We start from the raw sequence: 12737 nt of genomic DNA on the forward strand, positions 1-12737 counted from the left end.
CTGTATTTATCTGTGTGTGAATGTCAGTGTGTGTCAAAATGTGTGTGAGACACAAGTCTGCTTAATCACATTTGCGGTCATGTGTGTAATCCAGATGGAGCTGGAGAGTTCTTCTGTGCTCAGCAGGGATGCTGAGTGGAACATGTCAGGGGAATACGGTCTCCACTCCAGGGAAATATGTAAGGGGAATAAAGAGTGTCTCTGTACAGATCAGTGCCTCCACACAGCTGTGGAGTGTGGGACAGTCCAGTCCTGAGTATTTCTGTACAGATCAGTGTCTCCACACGGCTGTGGAGTGTGGGACAGTCCAGTCCTGAGTGTCCCTGTACAGATCAGTGTCTCCACACGGCTGTGGAGTGTGGGACAGTCCAGTCCTGAGTATTTCTGTACAGATCAGTGTCTCCACATGGCTGTGAAGTGTGGGACAGTCCAGTCCTGAGTGTTTCTGTACAGATCAGTGTCTCCACACGGCTGTGGAGTGTGGGACAGTCCAGTCCTGAGTATTTCTGTACAGATCAGTGTCTCCACACGGCTGTGGAGTGTGGGACAGTCCAGTCCTGAGTGTTTCTGTACAGATCAGTGTCTCCACACGGCTGTGGAGTGTGGGACAGTCCAGTCCTGAGTGTTTCTGTACAGATCAGTGTCTCCACACGGCTGTGGAGTGTGGGACAGTCCAGTCCTGAGTGTTTCTGTACAGATCAGTGTCTCCACACGGCTGTGGAGTGTGGGACAGTCCAGTCCTGAGTGTTTCTGTACAGATCAGTGTCTCCACATGGCTGTGAAGTGTGGGACAGTCCAGTCCTAGTGTCCCTGTACAGATCAGTGTCTCCACATGGCTGTGGAGTGTGGGACAGTCCAGTCCTGAGTGTTTCTGTACAGATCAGTGTCTCCACATGGCTGTGAAGTGTGGGACAGTCCAGTCCTAGTGTCCCTGTACAGATCAGTGTCTCCACACGGCTGTGGAGTGTGGGACAGTCCAGTCCTGAGTGTTTCTGTACAGATCAGTGTCTCCACATGGCTGTGAAGTGTGGGACAGTCCAGTCCTAGTGTCCCTGTACAGATCAGTGTCTCCACACAGCTGTGGAGTGTGGGACAGTCCAGTCCTGAGTGTCCCTGTACAGATCAGTGTCTCCACACAGCTGTGGAGTGTGGGACAGTCCAGTCCTGAGTGTTTCTGTACAGATCAGTGTCTCCACATGGCTGTGAAGTGTGGGACAGTCCAGTCCTGAGTGTCCCTGTACAGATCAGTGTCTCCACACGGCTGTGGAGTGTGGGACAGTCCAGTCCTAGTGTCCCTGTACAGATCAGTGTCTCCACACAGCTGTGAAGTGTGGGACAGTCCAGTCCTAGTGTCTCTGTACAGATCAGTGTCTCCACATGGCTGTGGAGTGTGGGACAGTCCAGTCCTGAGTGTCCCTGTACAGATCAGTGTCTCCACACGGCTGTGGAGTGTGGGACAGTCCAGTCCTAGTGTCCCTGTACAGATCAGTGTCTCCACAAAGCTGTGAAGTGTGGGACAGTCCAGTCCTAGTGTCCCTGTACAGATCAGTGTCTCCACACGGCTGTGGAGTGTGGGACAGTCCAGTCCTGAGTGTCCCTGTACAGTACTGATCACTGGCTCAACACAGAAAACCTGTCTCCAGACCCTGGTGAGGGGAAGAGAGAGGGAAAGGAAAGTGAGTGAAGGAGGAAGACAAGGAGAGACAGGGAAGGAGGAGGAGAGGGAGGGCAAGGACAGAGGAGATATGGGGGGGAGAGGAGAGATAACTGTGCTCTTGGGAAGGTGTGCCTCCCGCCGGTATGTTGTTTTTTTTCGGAGGGGTCAGGAACGCTGACGTCATTCTCCGGTGCTAATTAAAGACTAACAGAGGTGAAACACAGAAAAGTGCCTGTCCGTACCTCCTGGGCGCCCACTGAGGATACATCTGACTTAATGAGCTGCGCTCTCATTTTAATTAAGAGCAGTGCTGTCCAGTAATGTTTAGCTACAACATGGAGCTCTCTCAAACAGGCCTAGGGGTCTGACAGCTCCAGGCTTCTGCTAGACCCCCACCCTGACCCCTCTCACTCTGTCACACCCCCTCATCCTGACACTTCTCACTTCACCCCTGTTACACCCCTAACACCTCCTCCTCACTCTGTCCCTCTGTCTCCCTGTATCTGTCCTCACTCTGTCCCCTGTCTCCCTGTATCTCTCCTCACTCTGTCCCTCTGTCTCCCTGTATCTCTCCTCACTCTGTCCCTCTGTCTCCCTGTATCTCTCCTCACTCTGTCCCCTGTCTCCCTGTATCTCTCCTCACTCTGTCCCTCTGTCTCCCTGTATCTCCCCTCACTCTGTCCCTCTCCTCTGTCTCCCTGTATCTGTCCTCACTCTGTCCCCCTGTCTCCCTGTATCTCTCCTCACTCTGTCCCTCTCCTCTGTCTCCCTGTATCTCTCCTCACTCTGTCCCTCTGTCTCCCTGTATCTGTCCTCACTCTGTCCCCTGTCTCCCTGTATCTCTCCTCACTCTGTCCCTCTGTCTCCCTGTATCTGTCCTCACCCTGTCCCCTGTCTCCCTGTATCTCTCCTCACTCTGTCCCCTGTCTCCCTGTATCTCTCCTCACTCTGTCCCTCTGTCTCCCTGTATCTCTCCTCACTCTGTCCCTCTCCTCTGTCTCCCTGTATCTGTCCTCACTCTGTCCCCCTGTCTCCCTGTATCTGTCCTCACTCTGTCCCCTGTCTCCCTGTATCTTTCCTCACTCTGTCCCCCTGTCTCCCTGTATCTGTCCTCACTCTGTCCCCTGTCTCCCTGTATCTTTCCTCACTCTGTCCCTCTGTCTCCCTGTATCTGTCCTCACTCTGTCCCCCTGTCTCCCTGTATCTCTCCTCACTCTGTCCCCTGTCTCCCTGTATCTCTCCTCACTCTGTCCCTCTGTCTCCCTGTATCTCTCCTCACTCTGTCCCTCTCCTCTGTCTCCCTGTATCTGTCCTCACTCTGTCCCCCTGTCTCCCTGTATCTGTCCTCACTCTGTCCCCTGTCTCCCTGTATCTTTCCTCACTCTGTCCCCCTGTCTCCCTGTATCTGTCCTCACTCTGTCCCCTGTCTCCCTGTATCTTTCCTCACTCTGTCCCTCTGTCTCCCTGTATCTGTCCTCACTCTGTCCCCCTGTCTCCCTGTATCTGTCCTCACTCTGTCCCCTGTCTCCCTGTATCTTTCCTCACTCTGTCCCTCTGTCTCCCTGTATCTCTCCTCACTCTGTCCCTCTGTCTCCCTGTATCTGTCCTCACCCTGTCCCCCTGTCTCCCTGTATCTCTCCTCACTCTGTCCCTCTGTCTCCCTGTATCTCTCCTCACTCTGTCCCTCTCCTCTGTCTCCCTGTATCTGTCCTCACTCTGTCCCCCTGTCTCCCTGTATCTGTCCTCACTCTGTCCCCTGTCTCCCTGTATCTTTCCTCACTCTGTCCCCCTGTCTCCCTGTATCTGTCCTCACTCTGTCCCCTGTCTCCCTGTATCTTTCCTCACTCTGTCCCTCTGTCTCCCTGTATCTGTCCTCACTCTGTCCCCCTGTCTCCCTGTATCTGTCCTCACTCTGTCCCCTGTCTCCCTGTATCTTTCCTCACTCTGTCCCTCTGTCTCCCTGTATCTCTCCTCACTCTGTCCCTCTGTCTCCCTGTATCTGTCCTCACCCTGTCCCCCTGTCTCCCTGTATCTCTCCTCACTCTGTCCCTCTGTCTCCCTGTATCTCTCCTCACGCTGTCCCTTTGTCTCCCTGTATCTCTCCTCACTCTGTCCCTCTCCTCTGTCTCCCTGTATCTCTCCTCACTCTGTCTCCCTGTATCTGTCCTCACTCTGTCCCCCTGTCTCCCTGTATCTCTCCTCACTCTGTCCCTCTGTCTCCCTGTATCTGTCCTCACTCTGTCCCCCTGTCTCCCTGTATCTGTCCTCACTCGGTCCCCCTGTCTCCCTGTATCTGTCCTTACTCTGTCCCTCTGTCTACCTGTATCTGTCCTCACTCTGTCCCTCTCCTCTTCTCCCTGTATCTCTCCTCACTCTGTCCCTCTCCTCTGTCTCCCTGTATCTGTCCTCACTCTGTCCCCCTGTTTCCCTGTATCTGTCCTCGCTCTGTCCCTCTCCTCTTCTCCCTGTATCTCTCCTCCCTCTCTCTCCCTCCTCCTCGATCCCAGTCAGTGGCCCAGTGCTCAGAGCAGTGCTGAGGCCGCAAGCAGAGATCGATGTCTAATTAATAACCACACATAACGAGGCAGGCTGCCAGCCCTCTTTCTGCTTACCTGGGCTGTGTGGTTTTTAAACGGCTCAATTAAAAACCTGCCTTTGATTGATGACACCGTGGGTCAGTGCTCAGGGAAACAGGAGAGAATCCTGCCTGTTGTTACTGTCCTGAGTGATGTATCACTAGGCTGGTCCAGGGGCACTGGTTGGGGCTCTGACACCTGCACTGTGGCAGCCGTGATAGCAGCAGCAATGGAGATTGTGTTAATAGAATTGAAAGAGATGCTGGTGGACCACTAGGTGGCGCTTTTCCCTATTTCATCTTTATGACTGAACCCCACTCTGGTCTTGTCCAGTTTCTCTCTCCTCCCCGATCTGTGTGTCGTGGGGCTGCAGGAGGACTGAACCCCACTCTGGTCTTGTCCAGTTTCTCTCTCCTCTCCTGATCTGTGTGTCTTGGGGCTGCAGGAGGACTGAACCCCACTCTGGTCTCGTACAGTTTCTCTCTCCTCCCCTGATCTGTGTGTCGTGGGGCTGCAAGAGGACTGAACCCCACTCTGGTCTTGTACAGTTTCTCTCTCCTCCCCTGATCTGTGTGTCGTGGGGCTGCAGGAGGACTGAACCCCACTCTGGTCTTGTCCAGTTTCTCTCTCCTCCCCTGATCTGTGTGTCTTGGGGCTGCAGGAGGACTGAACCCCACTCGGGTCTCCAGCAGAAATAAAATGAACAACATTAGAAGTACAGCAAAAAAAGTAATAGCAGAAGCAGGGGTAAAAGTGCTATTCCTGAAAAGATGGGAGGAATACTGGGAGAATGGGAAGCTGGCAGGGGGAGGAGGAGTTATTGGGATGGTCTTCCTCTTCATCCTCTGGCCTCCCAATTAGTCTGTCTGTCTCTGATGTGTCTGTACGTGACGTCTGTCTGTCTGTGATTAGTCTGTCTGTCTCTGATGTGTCTGTACGTGACGTGTGTCTGTCTGTGATTAGTCTGTCTGTCTCTGATCTGTCTGTACGTGACGTGTGTCTGTCTGTGATTAGTCTGTCTGTCTCTGATGTGTCTGTACGTGACGTGTGTCTGTCTGTGATTAGTCTGTCTGTCTCTGATGTGTCTGTACGTGATGTGTGTCTGTGATTAGTCTGTCTGTCTCTGATGTGTCTGTACGTGATGTGTGTCTGTCTGTGATTAGTCTGTCTCTGATCTGTCTGTACATGACGTGTGTCTTTCTGTGATTAGTCTGTCTGTCTGATCTGTCTGTACGTGACGTGTGTCTGTCTGTGATTAGTCTGTCTGTCTCTGATGTGTCTGTACGTGACGTGTGTCTGTCTGTGATTAGTCTGTCTCTGATGTGTCTGTACGTGATGTGTGTCTGTCTGTGATTAGTCTGTCTGTCTCTGATCTGTCTGTACATGACGTGTGTCTTTCTGTGATTAGTCTGTCTGTCTGATCTGTCTGTACGTGACGTGTGTCTGTCTGTGATTAGTCTGTCTGTCTCTGATGTGTCTGTACGTGACGTGTGTCTGTCTGTGATTAGTCTGTCTCTGATGTGTCTGTACGTGATGTGTGTCTGTCTGTGATTAGTCTGTCTCTGATGTGTTTGTACGTGACGTGTGTCTGTCTGTGATTAGTCTGTCTGTCTCTGATCTGTCTGTACATGACGTGTGTCTGTCTGTGATTAGTCTGTCTGTCTCTGATGTGTCTACGTGATGTGTGTCTGTGATTAGTCTGTCTGTCTCTGATGTGTCTGTACGTGATGTGTGTCTGTCTGTGATTAGTCTGTCTCTGATCTGTCTGTACATGACGTGTGTCTTTCTGTGATTAGTCTGTCTGTCTGATCTGTCTGTACGTGACGTGTGTCTGTCTGTGATTAGTCTGTCTGTCTCTGATGTGTCTGTACGTGACGTGTGTCTGTCTGTGATTAGTCTGTCTCTGATGTGTCTGTACGTGACGTGTGTCTGTCTGTGATTAGTCTGTCTGTCTCTGATGTGTTTGTACGTGACGTGTGTCTGTCTGTGATTAGTCTGTCTGTCTCTGATCTGTCTGTACATGACGTGTGTCTGTCTGTGATTAGTCTGTCTGTCTCTGATGTGTCTGTACGTGATGTGTGTCTGTCTGTGATTAGTCTGTCTGTCTCTGATCTGTCTGTACATGACGTGTGTCTGTCTGTGATTAGTCTGTCTCTGATGTGTCTGTATGATGGGGGAGGGGCCCAGTTCCCACCCATCTCCCCCAGCATTGCACATTAAGGCCCCCTACTGACGAAACAGACAGGCATGCGTACACAAGCACGGTCACAATCCAGAGGTGCCCCTAACCCCTGCAGTGCGCGCTCATTCACATTTAAACCTCGTAAAGTGACAGTGGAGTTTGTGGGGTTACAGACAGCCTTCCTGACACGACCCCTGCGCTGTGCCTTCACCCAGCGCTAACTTCCTGTGCTGTCGCCCTCGGTGTCCCCACCCCCTGTACTGCAGCACTGGCTGTGCGCTCGCCCATGCCGGCCTGCAGCCCTCTTCCTTTCTTCTCAGTGCTTCTCAGTTCCGTTCCCAGCTCGCCCCCCTGCCCCCCTCCCCCCGCCTTCCTGGAGCTCATGTGTCGCTATATTTAAACCTCCCGACTGGATCTGCGTCTTGCCCAGTACACCTCCCTCTCTCGCTCATCCTCTCTACCTTCTCTCTCTCCCTCTCTCTTTCTCTGCCCGCGGCTGTGCTGTGCACGGATCCACATTCGTGTTACTGATCAGCACCCCTCTCGGTCCCGGGACACAGCCTGAACATCTCCAGACCTCCCCCTGCCTCCTCCTCTCTCTGCCTCTGCATGCTTCTGTCCATCTCTGCAGTGTTATATTTAGAGCCAGCCAGCCCCGGTATCACTTTACTCCAGTGTGAACTTGACGTCTCTCGCTGTTTCCTGCAGGGCCAGGCGGAAAGAGAACTGGTGTCAACTTGAGCCACGTGGTCCTGACAGTCTGTAACCGTCTTTCTCTTGTTCTGTTAATAAGAGTAGAATTGACTGCGCCAGCAAGGAGGAGACACATCTGCACAGCGCCCTCTATCTGTGCATTCACTTTCTCTGCTCTCTCCTGTGTCTCCTGTCTCTCCTCTCCTCTCCTCTCCAGTCTCTTCTCTCCTCTCCTGTCTCTCCTCTTCTCTCCCTCCTGTCTCTCCTCTTCTCTCCTCTCCTCCTCTCTCTCCTGTCTCTCCTCTTCTCTCCTCTCCTGTTTCTCCTCTCCCTCCTGTCTCTTCTCTCCTCTCCTGTCTGTCCTCCTCTCTCCTCTCCTGTCTCTCCTCCTCTCTCCTCTCCTGTCTCTCCCTTTGTCGTCTTCTCTCCTCTCCTCTCGTCTCTCCTCCTCTCCTCTTCTCCTCTGGTGTGAACAGACTGCCCTGCCCGGGAGCAGGAGGAGGAGTGGAGGAGTGTGACAGTTTCTCTGCTCGCGGTGGTGAAGTCTGAGGTCTGCCCCTCTCTCCCACTGTTTGCATTGCAGGACTCCAGTCCAGCTGGTACAGCAGGCTGAGGGCAGGGGAGGGAATCTGTCGTCACCGCAGCTCTGTGAAGGAGAGAGGATCCGACTGACACACTGACGCCGACTGACACACTGGCTGACTGACACACTGACGCCGACTGACACACTGGCTGACTGACACACTGACACTGACCGACACACTGCTGATTGACACACTGACACTGACTGACACACTGGCTGACTGACACACTGACACTGACTGACACACTGCTGATTGACATGCTGGCTGACGCACTGTCACTGACTCACTGACTGGTTGACTGACACGCTCGCTGAATAACACATTAACACACTGACTGACACACCGGCTGATCAACACAGTAACACACCGACACCGACTGACACACCGGCTGATCAACGCAGTAACACACCGACACCGACTGACACACCGGCTGATCAACGCAGTAACACACCGACACCGACTGACACAACACATCGCTGCCTTTGAGATTCCAACCCTCGACACAGACGACAAACAGAGAAGCCAAAGGAAAACAGCAGTAAGAATTTTAAACAAGCTTCCTCCTGTAAGCAAAGAAAGGAACACATGGAGATGCGCTCATGTGATTTCTAAGCTTGGGGATTGGTTTTTTTTTTTTTAAATGCATGTATTTTAAAGCACTTTTCTGAACAGCCTTTCTGGCACTTGAGCGGGGCTGATGAAGTGATCGAGCTGCTCTGCGTGTGAGAGAGAGAGGGGGAGAGAGAGGGAGGGAGGGAGAGAGAGAGAGACAGAGCGTCGTGCCTCTGCGCCCAGTCCCGATCCTGCCTGGCCTGACGAGAGGGAGGGAGGGAGTGCGAGCAGGGCTGTGCTGCGCTCAGCTCCGAGGGGAGCTGTCCTTCTCCGGCGGTGCTGAAAGTGGACACCAGCTGCTGCTCTTCCTCTCGGCTCGGCGCACGGAGTGAGCAGTGAACAGAGCCGTGAATAGAGAGAGAGAGAGAGAGAGAGAGAGCGGGGCTCCTCGGACACTCGCTGGGAACCACAGCTCTCCCCCTGCTCTGCTCCGGGATCGGGATCGGATCAGCTGCGCCTGCAGGAGCTCCAGGCTGCGCGCCCTCTGTCATTCTGAGGAACTTTCTCTCAAGTTGGGATCTGTCGGAGCTGCGGTCTTCCACCTGCCACCCCCGGAGAGGAGCGAGGAGCGTCTGCGTCTGGGAGGTTAGGGGGGGGGGGGGGATAGTTGATCCGAGAAGACGGGGAGCCGGTGGATTCGGCGGATCCCAGCCCCTGGGACCCGCCTGCCCCCATCCCGCCCGCCGCCTTCTCCGGGGGTCGGGATGACGGGCTGTGCCAAGCGCTGCAAGCTGGGGCTGGTGAAGTTCCTGCAGAGCGCACACAGGCTCATCACCGGCACGCTGAGCAAAGGTAAGCCTGCCTGGGACCTTGAGCGGGGGGGGCTGCAGCGGGAGGAGATGTGGAGGGGGTCCTGCTTTCTTCCTGGGTCGACTTCTCTAGTCTCCCAGCGTCTGAGGCTTGTGGCTCTGATGTAGCAGAGGTCAGTGATGGGACTGGGCACACTTATGCACAGTGGCAAGTTCCGCTGTGCATAAGGGCCGTCAGCAGGTGCAGAGCCCTCTGTGGCGATGCTTGTGTCTGTGTTTTGTGTTCTAAGCACGCTGGCAATGCTGTAACGCTAAGATTAGCACGTGCACAGTACAGGCACGTGGGGGCCTGCTGCCCTCTCACTGGCCCTGCTATACAGACACACAGGGACCTGCTGTCCTCACACTGGACCTGATGTACAGACACACAGGGACCTGCTGTCCTCACACTGGACCTGATGTACAGACACACAGGACCTGCTGTCCTCACACTGGACATGATGTACAGACACACAGGGACCTGCTGTCCTCACACTGGACCTGTAATATAGACACACAGGGACCTGCTGTCCTCACACTGGACCTGATGTACAGACACACAGGGACCTGCTGTCCTCACACTGGACCTGATGTACAGACACACAGGGACCTGCTGCCCTCTCACTGGCCCTGATGTACAGACACGCAGGGACCTGCTGTCCTCACACTGGACCTGATGTACAGACACACAGGGACCTGCTGCCCTCTCACTGGCCCTGATGTACAGACACACAGGGACCTGCTGTCCTCACACTGGACCTGATGTACAGACACACAGGGACCTGCTGTCCTCACACTGGACCTGATGTACAGACACACAGGGACCTGCTGTCCTCACACTGGACCTGATGTACAGACACACAGGGACCTGCTGTCCTCACACTGGCCCTGTTATACAGACACACAGGGACCTGCTGTCCTCACACTGGACCTGATGTACAGACACACAGGACCTGCTGTCCTCACACTGGACATGATGTACAGACACACAGGGACCTGCTGTCCTCACACTGGACCTGATGTACAGACACACAGGGACCCGCTGTCCTCACACTGGACCTGTAATATAGACACACAGGGACCTGCTGTCCTCACACTGGACCTGATGTACAGACACACAGGGACCCGCTGTCCTCACACTGGACCTGCAATATAGACACACAGGGACCCGCTGTCCTCACACTGGACCTGCAATATAGACACACAGGGACCCGCTGTCCTCACACTGGACCTGCAATATAGACACACAGGACCTGCTGTCCTCACACTGGACCTGCAATATAGACACACAGGGACCCGCTGTCCTCACACTGGACCTCCAATATAGACACACAGGGACCTCCTGTCCTCACACTGGACCTGCAGTATAGACACATAGGGACCTGCTGTCCTCACACTGGACCTGTTGTACAGACACACAGTGACCTGCTGCCCTCACACTGGGACCCTTGGCACAGACACATGGTGACCAGCTGTTTCCTGAAGCCAGGCTGTCAGCTTCTATAATGAGGCTTGGCAGTCTGTTCTGTACACCCACAATTCCCAGCAAATCCAAATCCCATCAAAGACAGGGGAATAATGCATAAACATTGGCACTAAAGGTTATAAGTACTAACGTTTTCTGGCTCGTTACACTGAGAACCTGTCATGCTGTTTTCTGAACTAAAAGCCCCAGTCATGGGATCTGGAAACTGGCTATTACCCACATGTTATCTGCTGGAACCGGAGGTGACAGAGACCAATCCGATGAGATGAGTCAGTAGCTGTGCAGATGGAAGGACCACCGGAGTGGCCCCTTGTACTCAGCTTGTTTTGGGAATGTTGAATGCTAACGAAGTGCACACACACCGAGGGAACGAGTCTCTCACATGAGCGCTGGGCTCGTGCGGCGTGACCTTTGCTGCTGCTCGGGTCCTTCAGGACTGACGCCGGGGCACATCAGATAGGTCACAGTGCAGGGCAGGTCAGCTGTGAAAGGAAGGGGGCGCTGGGGTGTTCTCCCCTAACTGTGTCAATCTCTCACTGCCTGGCACACACTCTCACACTCTCCCTGACACACACTCTCACACTCTCACACTCTCCCTGACACACACTCTCACACTGTCACACTCTCCCTGACACACTCACACACTCTCACACTCTCCCTGACACACTGTCACACACTCTCACACTCTCCCTGACACACTCTCACACACTGTCACACACTCTCACACTCTCACACTCTCCCTGACACACTCTCACACACTCTCACACACTGTCACACACTCTCACACTCTCCCTGACACACACTCTCACACTGTCACACTCTCCCTGACACACTCACACACTCTCACACTCTCCCTGACACACTGTCACACACTCTCACACTCTCCCTGATACACTCTCACACACTCTCACACTCTCCCTGACACACTCTCACACACTCTCACACTCTCCCTGACACACACTCTCACACTCTCACACTCTCCCTGACACACTGTCACACACTCTCACACTCTCCCTGACACACTCTCACACACTGTCACACACTCTCACACTCTCACACTCTCCCTGACACACTCTCACACACTCTCACACACTGTCACACACTCTCACACTCTCCCTGACACACTGTCACACTGTCACACACTCTCACCGACACACTGTCACACATTCTCACACTCTCCCTGACACACTGTCACACTGTCACACTCTCCCTGACACACACTCTCACACTCTCCCTGTCACACACTCTCATATTCTCACAGACACACTGTCACACACTGTCACACACTCTCACCGACACACTGTCACACACTCTCCCTGACACACTCACACTCTCACTCTCCCTGACACACTCTCACACACTCTCCCTGACACACTGTCACACACTCACTCTCACACTCAGTTATCTTTTTGAGCATTTTTTCACTAAACAATGGAAGGTTTTCCTTCCGCTGGCAAGTGTATATACTTTATTTAGAAAAAGTTTCTTTTTAATAAAAGTACAGTTGCAGGCTATGTGAGGGTACGCACAGGAGCCTTGGTAAGGAGTGCTGGAGCTGTGCCACCATCTCAGATTTAAACTTGCAACTCTCAGTCACAAGACTGGAGCCCTGAGTGCTGCCCGCAGCCTGGCAGCAGCTGTTCCAGACAGAAATACCACAGAAATCCAAGATTCTCCAGCTCCCCAGCCAGCTTGCTCCTTCCGCGTGCTGAGAGCTCCAGCTGCTGCGCAAGCCGCAATGTGGGACAGACACATTGCCTTTGCTCTTAGCCCCGTGGGGCAACACACTTCTTCTGGCTTGCCAGCTTGTTCCACACTCCCACACCTCCTAGTGTAAAGAACTGCCTCCGTTCTCTCTGTTAAGAGCTCTTCCCTGTAGTTTGCACAGGTGTCCTCGGGTTGGTATTCCACTGTTTGATCGCCAGTTTTCGGCACAAGGCTGGGATCTTGCCACCCCTCTGTGTCCGTGAAGCCCCCCAGCCTTCTTCCTCTGCTGCAGGGGCTCTGGTCTGCTGACCAGGTCGTCCTGCTCATAGACTCCGCTCTGTTGGGCTCTGTCAAGTAAAGAATCATCGATCAATTGATCAATCAGTGTGTTTCTGAGAGAGTTGCAGGAATGTACAGGGGGGGAGAGTTAGATCCCACACACGCCACACACA

At 53.7% G+C, this 12737-nt stretch overlaps 1 protein-coding gene across 3 annotated transcripts in view; it reads left to right on the forward strand.

Moving 5' to 3' along the window:
* Positions 1-8430: 8430 nt before the first annotated feature.
* Positions 8431-12737, forward strand: part of LOC148650432 (A-type potassium channel modulatory protein KCNIP1) — a 47392-nt gene continuing 43085 nt past the window's right edge. For all 3 annotated transcript variants that reach the window (XR_015926127.1, XR_015926128.1, XM_088604232.1), the window contains exon 1: positions 8431-9096. Coding sequence is in view for 1 of the 3 variants with exons in the window: in XM_088604232.1 (XP_088460358.1) it covers positions 9009-9096 (88 nt within the window). In the remaining 2 variants the exon portion in view is untranslated. The remainder of the gene's footprint in view (positions 9097-12737) is intronic.

The sequence above is a fragment of the Lepisosteus platostomus genome, chromosome 13 (genome assembly GCF_059453375.1).
Source record: "Lepisosteus platostomus isolate fLepPlt1 chromosome 13, fLepPlt1.hap1, whole genome shotgun sequence".
Classification (NCBI taxonomy): Eukaryota; Metazoa; Chordata; class Actinopteri; order Semionotiformes; family Lepisosteidae; genus Lepisosteus; species Lepisosteus platostomus.